Genomic DNA, 25,572 nt, shown 5'->3' on the forward strand with positions numbered 1-25,572 from the left:
GACCAGAGCTTTGGTATAAAAGTATATACTTATTTATTTAAAAAAACACTTGTAAAATACACTAACACTAATATGGCAAGCAAGTTCAAACACAGTCACTATTAATATATATATACATCCCTGAACAGGACTGCGAGACTTGTCCTTGGCCTCAAGCCCAGGGACCGTATCTCTCCAGGACTGAAATCGCTACACTGGCTCCCAGTGGCTGCGAGGATGAAGTTCAAAACCCTCTGCATTGTCCACAAGGCCTTCTGGGGCCTTGGGCCAAAATCCCTTCAACTCTCTCTTCCTAAATATCTTCCTTCTCGAGCTCTCCTTCCCTGCAGCTCTCTGGTCGGCCTCTCTTGGCCCTCTTTCTGCTCCTACCTGCAAGGCAAAAAACCTTCTGATCCTCTTCAACACCACACTCTTTCTCTCCTCACATATCTGACCTCTCTAAGAAGTCACACTACCAGCTACACCTCCTCAGAGTTATCCTTCCTTTCCTCTCCTTCCCCCAGAAGCTCACTGTCTCCAGAGCCCTGGTTCTCTAAAGCTGGACTACTGTAACAGCCTCTATCTAAATCTTCCTGCCTCTACTCTCTGCCCTTTGCAACTCATCCAGAACAGGACTGCGAGACTTGTCCTTGGCCTCAAGCCCAGGGACCATATCTCTCCAGGACTGAAAATTGATACACTGGCTCCCAGTGGCTGCGAGGATTAAGTTCAAAACCCTCTGCATTGTCCACAAGGCCTTCTGGGGCCTTGGGCCAAATACCTTCAACTCTCTCTTCCTAAATATCTTCCTTCTCGAGCTCTTCGCTCATCCACCTCCAACTACCTCAGGGTCAGCCGCTTCTCCAAGCTACGAGCTGGGGGTAGATCTCTCTCCGCAGCAGGGGCCTCCCTCTGGAACAGCCTTCCTGCCTCCCTGAAACTTGAGGAGAACCATCTCCGGTTCCGGAAGCACCTCAAAACCTTCCTCTTTGCCTCTGCTTTCTCTCCCTCTCTCCCCTGCTAAAATCACTGAACCTGCACTGAATCTGCAACTGGCCACTCACCGATCTCGGTCCTTGGCCCAGCCACTCTTCCCTGCACTATGGGACTGTCTCTGTATCCTACAGCCCCTTCTGCCGGCACTTGCCTTGCACTTGCCACCAGCTGGCCCTATTATTTATCTTGTATTCTACTAACCATGTACTGCACTCTCCTTGCACTTGCCACCAGCTGGCCCTATTACTTATCTTGTATTCTACTAACCATGTACTGCACTTCCCCTCTCCCCTTCCCCTTGCACTTTTCCCAGTCCCCTTACCCTTGCACTTGCGCAATCTGAATGACACCTGGCCTAGTAGGATCGTTGTCTGTTCTCCCCTTGTCCCCCCCCTGCCTCGTCGCGCCTTGAAACACTTGTGTATAGGCGCGTTACAAATGCCATATGATATCATATTACTTATAGAACAAGTTTTAGTTAAAACACCACTTATTTGCAGACAGAGATGAGCGCTTAACCTAAGATGGCACTCCAATAAGTTAGTAAAAAAGGGAGGGAAAAGGTAGAATTAGGACAGCACAATACCAACACTTTTTAAAAGAACCACAGCAAGTCAGAAAAAGGCAGAGTCGACTGTTAGAGCAAGAAAGTTCATAGGCCAGGCCCACTCTTGGAGAGAGCAAGGCGCAATGTGTCCAAGATCACACAGTTGAATAATACTTTAAAAAGTCTTTGCAGATAGTTCAAAAAGGGGTGGATCAGTTCAGAAAAAGTTAGTTAGCAGGCCCCAGGTCACCCCAGGATAGAGCGTCAAGGATTTACGGGACACCTTAATCAGTTTGTTGCAAGGGAGACCAGGCGGGACACAGTACCTGAAATGGTGAGAAAGCTCCAGCGGGGGCAGTTGTTCCTGGCAGCGGGTGCAAGTCGGTGTTTCGTCCAGGGGAAGAGAGGATCTCGACGTGGATGAATGCTGGAGGTCGTTGCACTGCCAGGGAAGAAACCAGCCGCAGAGTTTCCCGGTTAAAAGGTACTACCCTTTTATTCACGGTAGTGGTGAAGCATGGCTATCTGGCCCCCGGGGTGCTTGGCACGGGCGATTCGACCACAAGACGATCCAGGAAGGCGAAAAGAGGGCGAACTGGTTATCCCCACCAGTTCAGAGGAAGAAGACTCTCCGGGATGAAGATCTTCTCTGTCGTCGGGAAGTGGTGAGGCGGTTCAGCAGGGCTCCACCGGTGGTGTCGTTGTTGCAGGTCGGCTCAGCTTCTCCCTCTTCGGATTCTTTGCTCCTGTGGCGACTTCTGAAGTTCCAGTCCCCAAAACCCTGCTTTTATGCAGAAAACCCCCATTCATCAGTCCTAGCTGTCACTCAAACATGCTAAGTGGTGAGCCGGGCGGCTCACCACTGGGCCAATCACACAAGAGTGCGACTTGAGTTGCCGAGGCAACTCAGTCCAGGGTGCCTAAACCCCCCTCCCACACATCCTGTAGACCCAGAAAGAGTGACACCACTTTTGGAGGCTTCTGTGCAGAAGCCCGCCAAAAAGTGGAACAAAGGGATCGACTTGGGTTGGAGTTAGAGGCGAACACAAACGCCATTTTAAAACCGAGTCCTTGCAAAAAGATCCAACCGGGGAATAAATATTAAATAAATAACCTGGCGGTATCTTTGACATTGCACCAAAAAAGTGGTGCGTTTAAAATGAATGGGAAAATCCCATAGGAAATATTCTGGCGGAATATTTCGTGTGGTAACCACTGCCACCAGCCAGAAACTTGACAAGGGGGGACTGCACAGTGCCCCCTCAAAAAACAGACCCAGGGGCAATCGAATTACCCCTACCAGTACTTCCACAATATGATGGTTTGTACTGGTTCTGTTCACAATTTAAGACTAGTAAAGTCAATGGTGACTTTACATGCCCTGGGAGACAGTAGTCAGTCCCAGGGTATGGATTCTATGTTTGGGGGTCACTGACACCCCTGTGTTACTGCACTGAGGGTGCTGTGGAACACACTTACCAAAAACACATGAAACCCTATGGAGTAAAAGACCCCATAGCCCATTAAACACATTTCAAAGTCAAAGGATGTCTCAAATCATGTCTTAGTGGGAGAAAAAGAGTCTCACTCTTAGCTGGAGAAAAAAATAAACCTCAAAAATCCAGCAAAGCTGCTGGGGGACTCACTAGGTTTGGGAAATTAGCCTTAACAGAGAATTCTCCCTAACAGCGTATCAGCTCCAGTTGGGACTTTTTCACCTCAAACAGACCCAAATTTCCAGCAACCCCTTGCTCCAAATAGCCAAGACTTAATAGAAGATTACCCATCAGAGGAAACACAAAGTGTTCGAAATCTGCAAACCAAAAAGCGTCACTGGAGCCAGACGACTTCACCTGAAAAAGGAAAAAAGCGACACCCGAAGCTGAAAGGAAAACCCAAATTAACTCAGCAAAAAAAAGCGTCAACTACCTTGATGACTACGCCATCAGAAAAATCAGGGGTCAAACAAATAAAACAAAATCCTGGAAACCGAAATCCAACAAACCATCAGCGGCGAGTTTAGTAACCGACTTTTTCAATGCGTTTGCACCACGGGTTGCGGGACTGCAAGAAGACCTTACAGACGCAGATATTTTGGAAGCCGTCATGATTTGCCAACCACCCCAAAAGTCGAGAAATGAATTTCACCCCAGAACTGCCACCTTAAGAATACACTCTTTGCAAGGAGCACCAAGACCTGCAAACCGCTGATTCGCCGACACGAGCTAACGACCAACGACAATAGTTCTCTTCTCCTGCCACAAATTGGCGGGAACACATCGGGTCTGGCCATACGGGCCACAAAAACTTCAAAGACTGCAACTCAACATCGTCCAACCCAAGGGGAGGAACAACAGCCCCAAATAACGTCTCCCCAGCGCGGATGATCACAAACTGGGGAGCAAATTCTAACACCTGCTGTCAAAATACAGGAAAAACGGGCAGCACCGTGGGTAAAGCTTGACCAAACACCGCCACCACCATCACCTCGACCGCAAGAAAAGGCCACAGACAAAGAGCCCATAACTGTGCAGACGCCCTAGGAAAACACCCAAGGCAATATGCCAAACTCCATCGAAAAACGACCACCAAGAAGTCACTCTCAGGCCGGAGACATAAGCAAAAACTCACACAGAAAGCAAAGTTTGGATAGGGACAGGCGGGGCTCTGTAGATCTCTCAAATGTCCCTTCAGCCCAAAGGCTGCTCAGCGAAAGCCAAACAAAAACACCATTGTCCAAAAAAGACATACAACAAATTGGAACTCCATCCGAGTCACCTTCAAAAAAAAAAGTTGGACATTTTATCCATCATGTCAGCAGTAACAATTGCCCTGGCCACGTTCACAAAGCTTTATGAATCAATGAAGGATAATCTAAAAGATCATACCACCATGCAAGCGATGATGCACACAAAATTAATCTTCATAGAAGGCTACATCACCGCATTAGATGAACGCCTAAGGAAGACCAATACCAACTGTGACACTCAACCGGCTCATACACACCAGTATGCCCAAGGACCAGACCCTGTTCGTGTAGAATCTAAAACTCTGTGTCAACTTTGCCAAATAATCAACCACCTTCCACTTCAGAGCCAGTTATTGTGTCTAAGGCTGCAACCGCCAATCCTGAACTACGGGAAGTCATCCACATTATAGAAGACCACTCCCCCAGACCTCTCCAATACAAACCAAACACAGACTGAGCCTATCCAATATTCTCGGCACCAAAGGAAACCCAAACCGAAAATCAAGACCAAGTTCCAAAAACCCCAGAGGCAGGAAGGCCAAAAAAAAAGCACCTCCAAAAAAAGAAAAGACACCCTGACGCCCGACCAGGCACGAGTCTTGTCTTGCAGCTTGCCAAGCCAAAGCCCAATCACAATTCGCCCAAAACAACGGAAGAACTCTTAGCTGATGAAAATTTGATGAACATTAGTCAGCATATTGACCCGGCAAGTCCCACAGTAAGGCCAAATAGGGAAGCCTTTGCTGTCCACAACGAAGCCATGACTGAGGAAACACTGCATAGGGGTCAACCCATCAACAGTCCAGAAGAACCTTCTCCTACTTTTTGTACACTGGAGGATCGAAGAAAAACCTCACAGCAGGTTCCAAAAAGGAAGCCGTCAACTAACTCCAGGGCACGGAAAGTATCCTTCTCATCTAGGACAAACTCGCCACCTCTGACTTGCAGGACACCTGAATCTCGACCACAGTACTGGCATCTAAAGACGGGGGGGTCGCGTGCAAGAGACTCGAGACCGAAAGACAAATAGTCAAGCCCGAAAGCAAAATTAGCTCGGGACAACCTGAAAGACCAGTACACCCACTAAAAATCCAGAACCGAGAACTACCACAAGTCGACAAGGAGTACGGCAAAGCCTGCGTGGGCCCTAAAACTTGAACAATGCGCCGAAAATAGGGATGACATAATCCTCAATCGTAGAGATATTCTTGCCCTGTTTGAACTCATACCAGCCATCCGTCGGATCAAGTCAGAGGACTTCGTGGACCCATACCATTCTCACCAAAGAGCAAAAACCTATTTACACATCTCGTCGAGGAGGGTGAAAAGCAAAATAACCCGAGAGTCTGACGAACTACTAACATTGGGATACATATTGACTGACCAATCCACAATTCTATCTCCCAGATTGGAGATAAACAATAGAAAACTATATAGCTCTCCATGGCCAAACATTACCTCTATTGAGCCCTTGAAGCACAACCAATGGAATGCCACACCAACACTAACAGAAGTAACGACAAATACAAATCAACCGGCGAAAGAAAAAACACCAAGAACCGTACAGTCAACACTAACTCCAAACCCAACACAACATTGCATCCAATGAGGAGTGACAGATATAACACCCCAGACGAACGCACCAAATCAAAAGCCAAACCCACCTCTAAACACTCGAGAGAAAAAAACCCTGCCCAAAATCAGGTACTTAGACCCTCCAGCAGACAGTTACCAGAGAAAGAAAGGACGTCTGAAACCCTACGAGGAAAAGATAAACTTCAGGGTCTTTGGTCCTGGCTGTCCAAGGCCTTGACCCAAACCAAAAAAAAAATAGCAACTCGCAGGTCACCAACCCAGCGAATATGATGACTCGCCAGCCGACCAAAACCCAAGTATACTAAAACTTTGCTCATGGAGTACCCGAGGCCACCTGCATCTGACATATCCGGGGGACGCAGACCTGGCCTCCTTTGATGTAATCTGCCTCCAGGAAACGTGGCTATTGAATCTCCCAGTTTTGGACGGGTATGACATGGTCTTGGCACCTGCAAAAAAAGGTACTTTAGGCCGGCCCTCCTCCAGCCTTCTGACAGCGTGTCGACAGGGAAATTGACTGAAAATCAAAAACACTGTTGTCGAACTTATCAATCTTGGCAGTTCTACTCGACTGGGAAGATATGCCGAGAAGACAAACCTCCTCAACAGCAATTGTAAATACATACTGGAATCCTGCGGCCATAGAGCAAAACACCTTGTCCTTGATGGAAAAAACGATAGACGACATCCAATCCATCTACCAGGTGTCTACCAGGTGTCACTCATCACAATATGTGAGGACTTGAATGCATTATGCCACTTCATCACCGACAAAAACGGAAGAATTACCAAACCCTCAGCGGCCACTAAAAGAGGGCAACAATGGTCAAAACTAATGGCCTCAAGAAAAATGCTAAACCTCAACACCACCTTCACAAAAAGAATCGCCCACCCATTTGGGAGCGGGGCAATCTGCAAGCTACAATAGACTACATCTTTGTATCCTGCCCTTTCTTGGAAAAGACAATGGCGTTTGACGTCCGCAAAACAAATGAAAGTGACCATAATCAATTAACAACTACTTGGCAAAACCGCTTTAAGCAACCGATCCACAACAGCTTTGGAGTCGAACCAAACAACCAGGGAAACCGCCTGAAACTCACGGCAGACTCAGTGAAAAGACTTTTTGAATGGGAATCGTCTGCTGGGGGCTCAGAATCCAAAGCAAAACCCGACTACGTCCAACTACTAGTGCCATGCATTGTAAAAAACAAAACAAATCCCAACAAAACTCCATCAAATTTTCCAAACGGAGTTTAAAAAAACATTGGTACCACAGCCAACATTCTAACGATCAGTACCCGAAAAAGCAAGGTCCTTGAAGGAAAGCCCCGAACATTTGTAGCCTTCATAGACTTATCTCAAGCTTATGATCTAATGGACAGGGCTCGTCTGTGGAAGAAACTAGAGGAGTGGAGATGCCCGAAAGCGACCCTCCTGCCTATAAAAGCCCTACATACCGACACAACACTCTGGGTGCGGCTGTCACAACAAGGAAACCTTTCAGCAGAAATACCGACCGGAAGAGGGGTGAAACAAGGATGCCCGCTAGCCCCGCCCTGTTTCTAGCATAGATGGGCGACTACGGAGAAACAGAAGATCTCACCAGAACCTTTCCACCGAAACTGGCTAATGTAAAAATTAGCCGACTCCTGTATGCGGACGATCTCATTTTATTTGACCAGGCCCAGATCTGACTCCAGAGACAGCTAAACAACCTGCTGCTTTACACGACAGAAAACAACTTGAAAATTAACAAAGAAAAAACAAAAAATAATGATACTGGAGGACGCACCAAAAAGATCCGAAAAGCACAAATGGTTCCTCGAGGAAACTGAAATCGAAAAAATAAGAGTTCAAGTACCTTGGTGTAACAATCGACAGCTATAAACATGAAAATTCCATGTAAGAAAATCTCAAAAGTAAAACAAAAAAGCTGGCGGCCCAAGGAAAGGCAATAGACATGAAATTTGAAAAATTCTCATCTATTCTACTAATTGAATTCTACAAGAAGAAAGTGGTTCCCTCATTTACATATGGTGCTGAAGCCATGCCCTTGATACCCAAAACGGTCTGGCCAAAGCTAAGTCATTTTTGGAGGACAGCCTTGTCTTTGCCAAAATCCACATCAATGCCAGCGATAAGGCGAGAATTTAACCTCCTATCTCTTCTGGGCACAGTCAACATCAGTTCTCTACTCTTATATCGAAAATGCATCACCCAAGACAGTCAAGAAATCTACACTCTGTTAAGCAAAGAAATGCAGACTGAAACGGTAAAAATGTTAACTGCATGGAAGAATGACAACAAGGCTTTACTGTTTTCAGTCGCCTGCTCTGAAGATCTTATCTCAAACCCAGTCATTGACCAAGAAATTTAAATATCTAGACTGGTCGCTAACCCCGGAGACAGCAGCGGCAAAAAAACTGCTTTCCCACCTACCACAAACAACCTGCAAACTAAATGAGCCAATTTCCCAGCAGATTGTCAAGAAACTTTCTGCTTGGGGCAAGATTAAACTTGGAAACTAATGAAATGCGGAAGATTAGAGGAAGTCCCGCCACATCCAAGGGTCGCCTATGCGGTTCAGAAAACAAATAGATTCGCCATTTGCTTCTGTCTTGCTCAAAAAAATCAACAAATAAGATCAGCCCACCTCAAACACTTTCTTGTTGACGACCGGTGGTGGGACGAGGATAAATGGTGGCACAGATTGATCGGAGGCGACAGAACAACATGGCAACTAGCTCTCGTCAAAATCTTACAACAGACAATGAAAATGATAACCTGACCTCGGTCACTCTTAAGAAGTAATCGCTCTACACAAACTCCTCTTTGTAAAGTTCCATTCTGGAACATATACAAATAATTTAATTTTTTTTAAAGAAAGACTGAACATGAGAAAGAGAAGAGTTGCGAGAAACTGAGAAACTCGAGGAGGATAAACCACCCGAAGGGTCACAAAAACCCACAAGAGCCAAGAGAACCATAAGTAAAAGAGGGGTTACATATACCCCAGAGACCTAATGGAAGTAGTGGAACAAATAAACCAATTTATTGCTCTAAATGTACCAGTGATAAATCAATGTCCACAGTGTCTTAGCTATTTAAGTCACTTGAGGGTGTAGGAAGTGTCTGTGTGCCATCCCAAGGGGTATCATCGGATTAGAGAAACTAAGAATGTGATTTAAAGTATATTTTGAAGTGTTACATGTTTTGCTCCCTTCTAAAGAAGGCTTATATAACTGTTAAATTAATAATTGTTTAATCAAGAAACCTTGAGTGTAAGTGTTCATTTGAATAACTGTCACTGAAACTCTGTGTTACAACCCTACTGCTCACATTGACCCCTCTTGAGATGAGCCTGGCTCCTTAGCCACAGTACCAACCTGTGTAGTACAGACTTATACCAAAGGTTGGGTTCCTATTGCAAGGTGGTCAAGGTTGCTGTAGTCTTCCAAAGGATACTGCACACAATCTTGCATAACAACTCTTCAATGTTCTCTTCAGATTCCTCATCGGTACTTCAGTTCTCTCCACAGATTTAGTGTTGTTCTTGCTTGATCACTGTCCTTCACCTTGCCCCCACTGGGATGAGGAGAAGCTCCCTGGGTTCTCCTTGACTCTTCAATACCAGTCTTATGGAACTACCCAGGGAGTTGCCTCCCAAAATAATATACCTCTCCCTTGTTTTTTGGTTTCGCCTTCTCAAGTTGTCTCGCCCCACTTCCCCACGGACTTACTACTGTTCCTGTTATCGTCTCTCTGGGAACTCTTCAGCGGTTTCGCCAGGGATTGTGGGTTTGCTCTTTCTCTCTTCTTTGGCCAGCTTGACTTATAGCCTGTTACTGCTGGTTGTTTTAGCAGAAGTTTCGGACCAAACGGCCCACCCTTAACAGGTGACGCAACCACCACTGTTAGTCATACTACCCATGCAATTGCCTATGTGGCTCCGCAATAGTCTATTGTTGGCGGTCTCTGCATAGTTCTTGGACCGTATGGTCTACCCACCACAGGTCGTGCCGCCACCACACTGACTCTCAGCTTCAAGTTTGTCGACTCCCAGTCGGTGGACAAGGTGCTTTCTGGGTGTCCCTCGGTTCTTTCCACTCCATAGTGCTGGTTTGACACAGCCTTGGAATGCCCGGTTTACAACTTGCAGACCTTTTGGCGGCCTCCTAGCTCGGCAACTTCTCCTTCCGCATGTTGCTTCCTCTGCAGAGGTTGCTCTTCTTGTCCTTCTGTACTGTTCAGTTTAAGTAGCTGGGACTGCCCCAGCGTAACATGAGTTTGATTGCCAAGAGCTGGTCGAACACTCTTCATGCTTGACGGTAGAGTTCTTTGGTTCTTCTTCGTCCCAGTACCTATCCCAATGAGACTGTCAGCCACATTATAATAACAGAGTGTCAGCCTTTACGATAGGCAAGGAAGGGTGGGGGCGGTTTCATGTTTTTACCCTGTATGTTAGGGAGAAAAAGGGGCTGTGTCCCAGATGTAGGTCCTTGTCTCCAGGAGGGAAGCCCCTCCCCATGAGATCCTCCCGCATATTGCCACCCCTAGGAGGCCCGTCGGTTAGTGGCCTCACCTCCCTACCCTCATAAAAAGGGGCTCCGCTCTTGGGAGAAGGGACGCCATCTGAAGGATCGTCACAATAGCCAATCAAGACTGCATTCCTGGTTGTCAGGCTGCTGTTAAATACTTATTTGCAACTATTCCTACATCTCAACACCCACCCAACATTGGTGGGTGAGGAGTATTGCCTTTAACATTAAGAGCACATCAATCTATAACAGATTTGCACTGAAAAAACAAATGTTACTAGTTTTGCAGCTTAGATCTTTATGTTGTCACGTATGCTCCACACAACCTGTACTTAAAAAGATTGATTACAAACCCGCAATTGTACACCTCATTTCAACGCTATAACTACACAGCAAAAGAGTATAAACCTGAAATTGTGTTTGAGGTGTGAAGCACTGTGACATCTGGTCCATGCCAACGTTTTTCAGTACGCCAGTGCTCAACACCCACGAAAGATGACTTTGCAATAGCAAGAAGCAATTTATGAACCCAACCACTACTCGCGGACTGTGCAAATCAGGCAAATCATTAAATGATATTGAGCCGTAACACTATTGTCGCAGGTAAGTTAATGTTTTTGTGTGAACAAGAGCTTGAGGGTTAGTGGAACAGTTTCAATATTTTAGCAACCTGAAATCATTGTACAACATTGTAATATATGCTTTAAAAAATGATCACACAAGGTTTAGGAATGAAGGTTTTCAACTTATGTCTAGAAGAACATTTTTAAGATTATTGTTCACATGAAGGACATTATATGTTGTGGTTACTAACCTCAGAAGAGACTGCAATAAAGCCCGCTGAGGTGTATTATTTTGTCTTTGGTCTTCTAGAATGTTCTCTTTGCTGATGAAAGTGAGGAATCGCCTGTGAAAGTAATTGACTTCGGCTTTGCCCGCCTGCGACCCCAGAACAGCCAGCCTATGCAGACGCCGTGTTTCACGTTGCAGTATGCTGCCCCAGAGCTGCTTAAGGAGGAGGGGTATGATGAATCCTGTGATCTTTGGAGCCTAGGAGTAATTCTGGTAAGGATGTCCAGTGTCGGGGGTGAAATCTTTGGGTGGGACAGCTATCTGTGACAGATGGCTGGGTCACCCAAAGCCAGTACAGGCTGATTTACCACAGCTGAATCACTTCATGCAGGCTTGCCTAGTCCCTCAACCATAGCAGTCATGATATGAGTGCTCGTAGAACAGTGCACTAGAAGCATTCCACTAACAGCAAAAATACACTGGCTTGGAGGATAACTCGGGGGCAATGCGTTTGTCTTGTATGCAAAACAATGCAGAGCAACATAGGTTTGAATCCCGGCTTCGCGCTTGTTATAAGATTAATTAACAACAAGAATATACTTTTATGAAAAGGCATTGGAAAGCATTCATGGTGAAATGTTCTTCCTGCACATTGTTTTCATTGCTGTCCTTTTTTTGTACTGCTCTTCATCATTCATTCCTTGATAAGCTTGCAGTTTTCTGTTGATTTAGTTTTCCTTCATTCCTGCGGTGTTCAGTCAATGCTGTTGGGCACTGACTTCCAACTTGTTTTTTTCCCCACTTAGGCCACTGACAACCAGATTATAGAGATGGTGTGTATGGGAGAAAATCCCTACTGCACCTCTGTGGTGGGCCATTGTTGTTTTGTCTTCATCCTTATCTTTCTAACTCAACCTTTTTCCTGGTGTGGCCTAATCTGAGGCCTCACCAAGGGTTCAAAGATGTGCTCCTGTAAGAAAGGCATGGTATCAAACAGTAAGGAAGACCCAAGTGATCACAGTTCAAGAGTGTTTATTGAACTTTCAAATGGGTTGGTAAAACGCCTATCTAATCCTAAATCTAAAGATGAGAGCAAGCTACGACCATCAAATAATAACGTAGTACTAGTAGTCTTGTCAAAATGAAAGGCCTGTTACTAATAAATCTGTTGCCAATCCTTCTAAATAAAAATACTGTGGGAAACAATGTTGTGCAAAAGAAAAGTGTTCAAGAAATGATATATCGGGATATTTGAGCCGTTGGTTTCCCTTCCCCACGTTTTCAGCACCGGACAAGGTGGCACACTCGAGCTTAGCACATACTCTGGCTTCTCTGACGAGAGGATGCAGTTCAAACCTCAGTATCAGGGCCTTCTGTGCCAAAGTCTCTTGGCCATTCAAAGTCTTATTCCATAGTGCCTGAGGCGACAAACATTAATGTTCCTTTCTTCTCAGGATTTTCATATGCACAATTTCTCGGGTGATTCACTGTTCACCCTGGGCCCCCTCCGCCGGGCTCAGGCCCACTTTAACACAATGTTCTCAATTGGTCTCCCTCACTCAGACTCAGACCACAGGTCTCCCTCGATTGGGCTCGGGCCTTTGATTTCGTTCTTACCTCCTAATATCAAGGCCTTTTGAAAAAACGCACACTATCCTTTCCCCAGCCCTGTGCGGGACCCCCCCTGATATCCTGGCTGTGGCTTGTGTCTCTGGTATTTTTAGTTTTACTTTTCATTTTTGGACAACAAGTCCCATAAGGCTTTATTCTCGCCTCTGTTTCTCTATATTCAGACACTTTAAACTTCCAGTTCCAGAATACACTGCTTCTGCAACCCTTTTATACTGTTCTTTCTCTTACTTGGCTTTCAGCAATTTTGCTCTCACATGCCCTTTCATTGGCGTCAATGTACTTCACATATATGTACCAAAAGGTTTCTTTTACTTTGTTTACTTAATCCTCACGCACACGCACACCGGGATCCTCTGCCTTGGACACTCATTGGTGTGTCACTGTAACAATTTAATTCCTTCAGCCTTGGGATCGGGGCTCACTCTCCCGGACCCTCTAACGCCTGGGCTCTCTTTACCACAGGGGGAATGAGCACTTGTTTCCACAATGTCCATAGCAAGTTCTTTGCCTGGTTCCAGGTCTCTAGAGGCACGGCTCCCTTGCTGAGCTGCAGCCTTTCTCGCTCAGAAGGGTGGCGATTTAGCACGCCGTGCTCCTCCTCACTTCTGGTCCAGCAGTCTCTGCCTTGCTGTCTCCTCATTGTGAAACAGGTTACAAGCTTGCTCACTGTGCTGTTTAGAACCACATCTTTTATATTTTGCATATTGGTTAAGTGAAGTCAGGTGTTGATGATTGAAATTAATTGCCTGACTTCATTAAGGTGACAACATGGCCGTTCTCCATAGGAAGATGTTCCCTCTGGGAACTCTTTCTTCCTCTTTGCTTTCTCTTCTTTGTCCCAGTGATTGGGGACGGGGATGGGGGGGTATGAAGGCAAGTGACCTCCGACTAATGAGGAGAGTGTTCTGGCATGAGAAGGTGAAAGGGGGAATCTTGAGTCTCAAGCCTGGGTACTTTCCTCTCATTTCCCTGCTCTTTATCAGTATCTGCGGCATTGTGCGACAGGTAGTTCTCCGAGAGTTTTGTATACTCCTTTATATTTTCTGACTCAGATGGGAGGAACTGGGTATGGTGATTGGTAAAAAGGGGAGTAAACGGGAGAATACCACTAGGTTTCAATAGCACGGCCTTGAGCCTATCAGGGAGGGTACACCATGTGCCTTGGTATTGCCCCCTTCTGAGTTACCTTACATGTACATGGCTGTTTAGTGGCAGTTCTATCTGAATTATAGTTTGAGGAATAGCATGTACCCTGGAATGGCTCTACATAGCACCCCTCTTAATTTTTGTGCAATGCACTTGTACCAGTACTTTGATCCTTTTGTGCCATGTGCGCAAATGCGGCTAGCAGTGACCCTCTCCCTGTGCTCACCTGTTTGGACAGATAGCCATAGAGGCTATTCCTGCTAAGGCAAAATATTTGACACATATGTGAGTCTTATATGGTCCTTTCCACACTGCGCCCTGAGCAGAGACAAAGCCGGATTTGACCAAATGGAATGGGAATGTATGGGTGTCTGCAGCTCTGGTCGCACTGTTAGGAAAGATTGTCTTTTTGCAATTTTCCTTCCATAGTTTACTATGGAACCCCATTCTTGTTGCACTGTTTTTGATCCTGTCCTGACTTTTTGAAGGGAAGTGAATCCTTCCTCTTCACTTCTCTTGCCTTTTGTACACTTGCCCTGGGGAAAGTGATCGGTTTGTCAGACTATCAGTACTGGGAAACTTTGGTTTCCTTTGGAATTCATGTTTTTTGATGTTGCGCGCAGCATCTTAAAATACAGTGCTATGGGGATACTTTTGTATCACCTTAACTTTTTACATATGGGATTTTTGGTTACTACTATATGTGCCTAAAGACAAGCTGGTGGTAGCAGTTACTGGGTTTGCATTATTTTTAGTGTGCACATTTGCGCTTACTATTGTTGTTTGGTTTTCTGTTTACCATATCAGGTTTTGTGGGCGTGGTGGTGTGCGTGGGTGCCTGTGAGAAAGGGGCCGCAACTGTCTAGTCCCAGTCCACATCACTGGTGCCAGAAAGACTGATACTAGGGAAGATGTGAAACCAGTAGTTTTCCCTGGTTGGACAAGTACTGTTTCATTGGTGGGCTTGGACTTGCTTCCAGCTCGGATTCTGTATAAGAGAACGTCTGCAACTATTCTTTAGATGTCTGTTGGAGCCAAGAATTCCACGAAGAAGAGCAGCCCGCTGGCGACCCGAAGATGACCCCTGAAGTGGCCCAGCATCAATTTCTGTGTCTGACCCGGTGCAGACCTGCTACTGTGCCTGCTCTCCAAAGTCCCTGAGCAGTGGTTCAGCCCTTGGACTAGTGATGCCAACTAGTCTTGATGACGTTTTGAGGATCCAACCCTTGAGAGCCTTTGGAAGTGTCCCTGAACCACCTGGTGGACTGACCAGCTCTCTCGTGGCTACCTCTCCAGAACCTCCACCGTTTCATGGTAACGTCCAGAACTTTGATAGTTAACTTTGATACCTATTCAACTCAGAACTGAAACCTCCTTCCATTCATTCAAAAGCAAAGCCAAAATCTGTCTCGCAACGCAAGACCATTAGATATCCCGCTCTTCCTTAACCTACTTGAAAACAATGTATTTGTAATGTACTCCAGCCTGTATATAATCTCCATTTATGTTCACCACTGTAAGTAACTTTGTAAATATTCTTCAACTGTCTACTATAGCCTATATAATTAATGTGCAATCTATGTACTGTAACCCTAGAAATGTAACTGCAACCTTAAGCAAAGCGCCCAGATGCACGTGGGCTTGGCACGATATACAAAAAAAAAAAATACAAATACAAGGGAACCTGTCCTGGAGCAGCTGCTGGAACTGCAATTGGAAGCACGCCTCCTTCTCGTGCAAATGGTGGCCGTAGCTGTAACTCGCCTGCCTCCATCCTGTGAATTGTCCTGAAGAGGTGGGTATTATTGGATTCTGCATTTCGGTGCCAAACAGGATTTCATCTTGCATTTCCAAGTAAGCTTCAGTGTCCCTGCCCCGCTGTTCACCTCTGTCCTCCATAGGATATTATTGGGAACAAGACCCTTTGTCTCCTGTCTCCATTCCACTCATCTTTCGTTGTCGAACCTGGATCGGGTATCCTGCCACTGGGTTAGCTTTGGGTCTGAAAGAAAGGAGTTTATCTATTTGCTGGTAAATTGTTGTTGTATGTTTAAATAGTTTGAAACTAATCACCACCAAAAGCCCATTGTATCCTTTCCTAAAGGGAACCCTTTCTTGTTTGAAATACTGTTAGCCCCTGTGACGTTTGGACACAAGGCTTCATTCATCTTATGGTTTGGACTTGATATATTAGGATATTGTACTTGTGACTGGTTCCCATCATTTTATTGCATCTACAATACTTACCTGCATTGCTTGATAAAGTTGTTTGATGATGTCTATTAAGTGAACCTAATGGTTGTTTATATTTATATGATAGCGTTGTGTGATACTGCCTGCCGGTTTCATTTTTCAATGTGTTCTAAAGGCTGTGTTCTATTTTGCAAATTGTATAGCGCCCTAACCCGAAGGCATCTGGGTGCTGTTCTTAAGAATGGAAATAAACCAAATGTTTACACATATAAATAGCAAACATTATGCATACCAAACATTATACAAAAGCTAAGCTATACAGTCCCCTAACATGGAGTGATCCTTAGTGTAGTTAAAGTGCTGAATGTTGAACATTACTTAGTTTAGTAGTTCCTGTGTGAAAAGCCAAGTTGTCCGCTGTTTTCGGAAGGACCAGAAGGAATCTTCAGACTTTGGTGTCTTAGGTAGTGTTCCAGTGTCTGGCTGCTACCACTGGGAAGCTGCTGCCACCAGCTTGCTGCAATTTGAAGCTCGGGCTGGCAGCAAGTGCAGGTGTGCTGAGTGTGTAGGCCTGTTAGATTGAGAGGTAGTGAATTTATGTGCTTGGTATTTGGGAGCTGACATATGTAAGCATTTGTGTCAAAGTGAGGGTTTTAAATAGTTAATAACCGCCGCTGGGCAAGGGTCATCTTGACACATTGATGGTTTGAGACTGGTAATAATTTGTAGGACTTCTGAATTGGAGACGGGTGTAAATTTAAATAGCTGAACAGTATTCTGACTGGTGAGGCTGGAAGTCGGTTGTGGTTGTAGGGCAGGTTTAATAGTGCCTTTTTTTGTTTTAATTTTAGATTGTAGAAGGGCTATTTTATCAATGGGGGCTTTTTGGATGCCACTGCACCAGCTTTCATCTTTGTTGTAGACTTCGATTGGTGGCACTGGGGATGGACGCAAGTTCTCGGAGGATTGCAAATAGTACCTTTAGTTCCTGATTTAGCGTTGGTAATTCTTTCATTTTAAGTGGAACTGTTCATTTGGAGGACTGCCTGTTTATGACTTTTGGCTGCCTCAGCGAACTTTGCTTTGCTTACTAGCCTCGGTAGTTCTCTTGGAGCTACGCAGGGTTTTTAGATTCGGCGTGTACCAAGAATTGAGGTGGGCTACTGGTTTAGCTTTGCGCATAGATACAGAGCTACTTGTCAATGTCTGCCAGGACAGTCTGGTTGTATAAATCATCCATAGTGGAAGGATCGTTGCATCCTAAGTCAAGGTGTGCCAAGATAGGGTGTAGGAGAGGTAGGATATTGTTTGCTATAATATTTAGATTATTCCTCGATAGAGCAGTAGGTGCCACTGGTGGGAGGTTGTGGATCCCTGAGCTCTTCGTGAGATTGAAGGTGATGATGTGGTGGTCTGACCATGGGCATTGGGAGTTGGAAGTCTGGGGATAAGGACAATCACCTAGGATGTAGCCAATTGGCCAAGGTTACACCCCCAACCTTTTCTAACCCCCCTCCATTCCAAACCACTTCCTTGAGAGCTGACCCATGTATTTCTGTAGTGTAGGAGAAACAGCCAAAACAAAGTACCAGGATGATGAAAATCACAGAAGACATGAAGATTACTGACAACGCTAGTACTGGTATGAGGTGGCCCCATGGAGTCATGAAAAATAAACCTATCAAGAACAATAAAGTACTTTGAAAATCCACCAGGGGGCGGGATGGGACTGGCAACAATGTATGAGAAGAAAAGGACTGAAGCTTTGGTCATGCCCAGCTGGGAGAGGCAGCAGGTGTGGAAACCATCCAGAGCGGGAGTTTCAAATCCTGTCTACTGACCGGGGATACCAAGGAGTGGAGGATGCCAGTGAATCGCTGATGGAGCTCTCAATGGGTCCAGATGAAGCAGGCCCCGAACATGAAGCTGGAATAGAGAGGCGACCAGTCCAGTAGAGCGGGGAGCCGCTGCAGTTGGGTAAGAATTGATGCAGTGACACTGTGTGAGACGAAACAACACTTATCTGCATGGTATTAGGTAACCCACCTTTTGGTATAGGTCTGTGCTACACAAGTTGGTAGTGTGACTGGGCAGCTAGGCCTATCTCAAGAGGGGTACATGTGAGCAGTAGCAATGAAATTTGTTAATACAACTGACCAAGTAACACTTGCACTCAAGGTTTCTGTTATAAATAGTTATTTATTTAACTTCAATTTTTAAATAAGCATTCTTTAAAAAGGCAATTTGTGTAACAATAAAAATATACTTTAAAAATACTTTTCAAAATCAGAACAAGTTAGTGTACAATCTTTGGATATGCTTCTTAAACAATTTCTACACTCTGAGGTGACTTCATTCACAAGGACAGTAATGGCATTTATATTACTAGTTATACTTTGCAGATTCTGGGGTTGCAGAAAGGAAAGGTTTAAGGAAGGTGAAAGGTTAAACAGGTTCTCAGTATTTGCGAGGACACTTAAATCTTCCAATGAAGTCTAGACAAGGCTTTCCCAGCAATAACAGTCTAAAACAAGTTACCACCTATGAGGGACAGCAATATCAAAGTCCATGGGCTAGAAGTCTTCAGGAAGCCAGGACAGCCAAAGTCAATTTGAAACAGTCTATGGAGCTGAGGCACTTCTTAGATCAAAGTTAGAGAGTTTGTTAAAATAAAAGCACTTGTAGGATCTCAAGCTGTCAGCCTGTGGAAGGAGAGTTGGGATGAACTCTAAAGGTAAGCCAATACAATTCCCAGCTCAGAAAGGCACAGCAAAAAGACCCCCCAAGTCTAAACAGTAACCTCTGGTTTCAAGAAGAGTGGTCCAGCTGGATTCTGTCCTGTTACAGTGATGCAGACCACGCACGTGTTCTGAGCCTCCATCGTGGGGACAAGAGGGAGGATATTTGGAGGGCTCCCACAGCAGTAGTTTGGAGGTCGCTGGCAGCTATGGGTTCTTTTGGGTTCAGCTGCACTTCGTGGTTTCAGCGCTTAGTAAACAGCACTGTTGCAGATCTCGGATACTGGTTGTGCTTCTTTCACTCCTTGGGTCCTTCACTCTGGTGAGGGGACTCGAGCTGTTGTCATCCTGCTTCTGGAGGGTCCTTTGGAGACTCCTCGTGCTTCTGGCCGGATTTCAGATGTTGCACTAGACTACAGATTTCTCGACCCCTGGCACTAGGTTCTTGCAGCAACGAAGAATTACAACCAGTCGGGGAAGATGGTCCAGTGGAGTTTGTCCCCGGGTTAGTTGGTCCCACTAACCGAAGGGAAGAAGTCGTCCCTTCCGGAGCTTCTCTGTCAAATTGAGAAAGGAGTTCAGCACAGCAGCAGGGCTTTACCTGTCAATTTGAAGGTCCAGGAGGATGAAGCAAGCTTCGTTCACGGTTTCTTCGTCGGGTATTTCTCCCAGTGGCCTCCAGTCCCAAAACCTTTGCCTTTTAAGCAGGGTTCTCCCATTCATGCACAGCCTAGGCTGTCAATCACACAGCAGGGTGGCTGTCATGAAAGGCATCCAGCCGGCCAATCAGGACTGGTTGCATTCAGGCTCTCCTAGAGACAAAGGACAGGGGAGTTTTGGGAACCTCCCTCACATCCTGCCTTTCCAGACACACTGGAGCAGGAGGCGGGCTTCAGGGCTCAAACCTATCTCGACGCCCAGAGTAAAACCCAAGAAAGACTTCATAAACAGAAAAAGGCAAAAAAGAAGACTGGGCCATTTTGACAAAATGGTCACACATGGATGCTGTACGGCAGCTGAGGATTCAGCCTGTGGTAAAAAAAGCACATTGATAGGACAGTTAACCACCAGAAGCTGAGACAAACAGAAAAGAACTCTCAAACGCCAGGAAAGAAGTGATTATCCTGGTGAAGAGACTGAAAATCTGTTTAATGCACTCAAGAAACGACCGGGGAAGGGAGTCATTGCCCCTGGCTTTGGTGTGAACTAAATTGGAGTGTGTGAACCAATGCTAGGAGAAGGAAGCCATTCTCCTGGTTCTGAAAGTGGATTGGTGCAAAGGTCTGTTGGAACCACAAGCCAGGGGAAGGGAGTCATTCCCCCAGACATCCTTTTGCCAATGAACATTTCTGGTAATACCAGCCAAATACCGGGCGAACTGAGTCCTTCTTCTGGAGAAGGAACTTTCTTTTGGCTTATTCTTTGGATGTAGTGTAAGGGATAGAAGTAAATTGTGACACAGGACGGTGGAGTTTGATTTTGACTGACATTCTGACAGTAACTTTATTATTAGTTTGAGGCCGGGAATCCCCTTTTAGAAGATGGGGATAGTGAGGGTTTCTTCCTTTTGAATAAATACAAGTTTTTACCAACCAGTACTTTTAATAACGCGTCCTCTCCTTTTCCCCCTCTCCACAGCATTTTTGCCAGAGGGGACTGCCTGCAAGGTTAGAACGCAGTGCGACGGTGCTGTTAGCAGTCCTGCTCGCCCATTTTCACTTATAAATGAATGACAGTGTTTTTGTGATATTAGATCTCAATGGTTTATCTAGTTTGGGACCTTTAGTGAATGTGGGGATTTTATTGAATTTAAAAAAGCAGAACTCCTTGGTCTGCCTGCCTTTCGCATTGAAGACAGATCTGTCTACCACCTTCATTGGTTACGCGTCATCGCATGTCATCTCCTTTTCCTCCTCCATGGCATTCGTGTAGCGGGTGTGCCCGTAGTTTGCTGAATGCGTGGTAAAGGCAAGCCATTCTGTGCCTGTCCGGATCCCGGGCTAGCTGTGGGCTACGGGTACTCCTGGCAAGCAAGTTACCCTACTTGCTGGTAGGTCTGTACCTCATCAGCCTTAACAGCAGAGCGACTCTCTGCAATCTTGCTCCTCTGAACACAGTATGGCCCTCTCTGGGATACTTTTTGTTCTCCTGACTCCTGTCACAGAAACCTGTTATTTGGTCTACTCTAACTGATTGTAGTTCCTCACTGCTTTAAGGTAGAGCTTCTGCTCGTTTGCCTATTTACATCTCCTTCTAACACTATTTACTTGCTTATCTTGTATTGTCCCGCCGGGCACGACGCAGCCTTTTCTGAAGGATTTGCGGCAGTCACTGCCGACCTTCAACTGAAGCACCCTTCACTCTATTCTTGGAGACTTTGTTTGGGCTGATACTATCCTGGATACCCCAGCTGCCAACCTGGTGAAGCTGATGGGTGATAGTTCATGAACCCACACATTCATTGGGTCACACTTTGGACCTCATGTTTGCACCAGTTGGCTTGGTTGAGGCGTATGCCGCGCTGCCCTTGGTCTGACCATTTCTTGATCCTATTTACCGTTTTCTGCACTCTTCCTCTGTGCTCCCCCTCCTGTAGTACGTGCCTATTGTAATTGGAGATGGATGGATCTCAATTGACTCTCCTCTCAGATTTGGGACAGTCTTTCTACCTTAAAGTCTACGCACAGGTTTATTGATTCTCGAACAACCCTCCAAGCTACCTTTCATATGGCAGCTGACGAGGTTGCACCCCTAACTAAACGGGTCAAACCTGACAGGCGCTCTGCCCCCTGTTATACATCTGATTTACAGGTGCTTAAGCTTGTGTACAAACAGCCAGAACTTGCCTAGCGATTGGCTTACTCGCCGGCGGATCGACTTCTGCTTAATATAGCCTCTCTACACTATCATCAGGCTATTAAGTCTGCTAAAACTATGTATTATAACAATTGCATTTCTTTGGCAACTAATAAGCCCATAGTGCTTTTATCTGCAATTAAAGAGCTCTCTTGTCCAGCTTCTATCTCTCCCCAAGTTCCTGCCTCCCAAGTATTGTGTAATTCCCTCACATTATGTTAATAAAAGAATTGCTCTAATTAGAGCCAACATTTTGACTTCAACAAGGGCTGAACAACCTCTAAGTACCTCTTTCATCCCCCTACCCCCCAGATTTGTTCTTTTCATCCTCTCTGAGCAGCTGGTCTTGGAAGTAATTTCCAGTCTTAGATCATGTTACCCTCTTGACCCCCATCTCCTTGCACATGTGCAAAGATATGAAATCTGAGCTTGCCCCTACTATCACCTTGGTGGTTAACTACTCTGTTTTATAGTGGGGTCATTCCAACTGCCCTTAAAATGGCCTTGGTTTCTCCCTTATTGAAAAAAGTCTAACCTGGATCTTATAAAAGCAAACACGCCAATTGTGTTAACTAGGTGCTTTTATTAAGTAAAGTGAAGCACAGTATCTTGAGACCCCCAACACATCCAAGATCTCGGGTTCAACAGTTATAACTCAAGCAACAACAAACTCTCCAAGATTCAGTGTTCCAATTAGAACATCATGTTGCATGTTCATTCCAGAATGAACATGGCAAAGCAAAGCATGAAACACGAGTCATTTATACAACACATCCCCCTCCCCTATTTTACAAAAAAATATATATTTCATGAGCACATATATTTACAAATGTATCACTTTGAATGAGCAAGAAACAAGTTATCTCTTAATTTTTGCAACTCTGGACATGTTCCAAATTTGCCCACTTTCCAACCCCACAGCATTCCTAAAAACCCGCACAACTCTAACAGGGTGCGTATATAGAGGCTCTCCTTTCTTCGAGAGCACAGCCTTTCTTATCCGAACCCAGTCCCCAACTTTAACCACCGTTCTCTTTTTAGGATTTCTCTCATTGACTTTTTCCACCCATTTTCCTTTACATACATCCATTCTTTTTTTTACATCTTCCACAACTACATCCGTCTCTCTTCCCTTGCCCAGCCAAGCTGGAGCCACCAATGTATTAGCTCTCCGGCCCCTCATGAGTTCAAAAGGGCTCACACCTGTCTCAGAACCGGGAGCCATCAGCAACGCATACAGCCTTTCCCTCACAGCTTCTCTCTTATCTAAACCACATGCATTCGCTCCACGGATAGCTTCCATAATACACCTATTGACCCTTTCGACCATACCATTTCCTTGTGGATAATACAAAGGCATCCTTTTGTGCCCAATCCCACATTTAACCAGATAATCTCTGAGGAACTTTCCAGTGAATTGGGGACCATTGTCTGTGAGGATACTTCTAGGTAGACCCTCCCTTTCAAATATATTTTCAAGAAATTCTATAATACGTTGACATGTAACTTCTCTCATGATCTTGAACTCCGTCCATCTTGAGAATGTGTCAACTAGGACAAGAATTAATTTTCCTCTTCCCATCCCCATGTCAACTGGACCCAAAACATCCATTGCTAAATCTTGCCACACTCCCTCAGGTATGCTTGTCTTTCCCATGGGCTGAGACACAGCCATCAAATTTTTTCCAGATCTAATGCAATCTGTGCATGCACCAACCACTTTTTCAATTTCGTGGTCAATACCAGGCCACCAGTAATCTGCTTTTATCACTTCTTTCGTTTTACATACCCCTATATGCCCTTGATGAGCAGATTTTATCAGCTTTTCCCTCAGACACCCAGGAACTACCAACTTGTCCCATCGGAACAATAGCCCCCCTTTCACTGACAATTCAATTCTTACTTCCCAGAACGACCTTTCCTCCCCGGACAGTAATCTCTTCTCCGGCCACTCGTTTTCTACAAACATCACTATGCGTTTCCACATTTCATCTGATTCTAATACCCAAATCTATTCTTGCTTTTGTATGATACCCTCTGCGGTTACAAAAACCATTTCACTCTCACCACATACATTATTGCTGCCCTCATTTGCCCCATCCTCCAGATTCACCCTAGAGGCATGATCTGCTCGTACGTTTTCATCCCTGCAACCACTTCTATATTGAACTTGTGGCATTGTAGTCTTGTGACCCAACCTGCAACTCTTCTTGATACCTTGTCAAGACCTTTATTTTCAAAAATTGCCTTCAGAGGCTTATGATCCGTTCTTAAAGTAAAATCCTGACCCCACACAAAATTCTTCATTTTCTCAATGCCCCAATAGCACCCCAAGGCTTCCTTTTCCAGCACCGAATAATTAAGTTCTGCCCCTCTCAACATTCGTGATGCATGCATTACAACCACCTCCGAGCCATCCACATCTGGTTGCAACATCACTACTCCTATACCAGTATCACTGGCATCAACTGACAGTATAGTGCTTTTCCTTGCATCAAACATCGATGAGGGTTTGGCCATATCTATTTTTCTTTTCATCTCTTCAAACTCTATCACATTCCCTACTCCAAACAAATTCAACTCCTTTCCTTAACAATGCCTTTAAAGAGGTTATATAGTCAGCAAAATTCTCAACGAACCTATGATAAAATTCAATAGTACCTAAAAATGACCTCAATTCAGCTTTATTGCTGGGAGATTTTGCCTTAAGAATGGAATCCACCAGATTCCTTTTTGGTTTAAGCCCATGCTCTGATATTTCATGGCCTAGATACTCAACAACCTGTGTCATAAAAATACATTTTTCACTTCGCAAAGTTATACCTCTCTCCTTAAAAATATTGAAAACCTCATCAAGTCTCCCCTTCAATTGTTCCTCATCCTTACCGCTTACGAAACCATCATTCTGAAAGCACCAGACACCTTCGACATCTTTTAACAACTTGTCCATAACCTTTTGGAATACCGAAGATGCCGATATTAAACCAAAAGGCATGTGCCGAAATTGATATATTCCCTCATAAGTAATGAAAGCAGTTAATTTGCGAGATTTAGCATCTAACTTCATTTGATGGTAGGCACTTGCCATATCATGTTTGGCAAATAATTTTGCACTTCCAATTCTACTCAACAACTCTCTCATGTTTGGAAGAGGGTGCCGATCTGCCACAACACAGCGATTAAGTTCCCTTAGATCGATGCACGCACTCAAATCTCCACTACTTTTCTTCACAGCTACCACAGGAGAAATCCACTCTACCGCCTTGGCCGGTTCAATAATGCCTTCTTTTTCCAATTTCATCAGTTCATCACGTACAGCTTTTCGCATCAACAAAGGTAACGGCCTACGTTTAGATGCAACTGGTTTGCTTCCCTCTTTTACAACAATTTTGTGAACCATTCCTTTTAAGCATCCTACCTTACTCTTGAATACTTCTGGATACTTAAATAACAACTCATGTCTTCCAGAATTATTTCTACACGATCCATGTATATTGGCCACATTAAGTACTTGTTCTTCACTATTAGGGTCTAACTTAATACATAATCCACTTTGCTCCTTCCAACCCAGCAATGTTTCTCCCCTTTTTGTGACATAAATTTTTCCGCGAGTCACTCTGCCCTTAAACTCGAACTTGGCATTACAACATCCCAAAATTTCTATCTTATCACCATTATACCCACCCGGCATTTTATCAGAGGGTAGTAATTGCTCAATAGAACCACCAACTACATTCTCGAACACCACTCTGGACATTAACGTGATCTTTGAACAAGAGTCAGCAACATCCTAATTAAGTGTCCATT

The 25,572-nt window shown here is 44.9% G+C and overlaps 1 protein-coding gene across 2 annotated transcripts in view; it reads left to right on the forward strand.

The window, feature by feature from the left end:
- RPS6KA4 (ribosomal protein S6 kinase A4) overlaps positions 1 to 25,572 on the forward strand; it is a 407,770-nt gene that overhangs the window by 338,445 nt on the left and 43,753 nt on the right. For both annotated transcript variants that reach the window (XM_069645153.1, XM_069645152.1), the window contains exon 14: positions 11,282 to 11,473. In XM_069645153.1, the coding sequence (XP_069501254.1) occupies positions 11,282 to 11,473 (192 nt within the window). The remainder of the gene's footprint in view (positions 1 to 11,281; positions 11,474 to 25,572) is intronic.

The sequence above is a fragment of the Ambystoma mexicanum genome, chromosome 2p (assembly GCF_040938575.1).
Source record: "Ambystoma mexicanum isolate Mex_15411 chromosome 2p, UKY_AmexF1_1, whole genome shotgun sequence".
Classification (NCBI taxonomy): Eukaryota; Metazoa; Chordata; class Amphibia; order Caudata; family Ambystomatidae; genus Ambystoma; species Ambystoma mexicanum.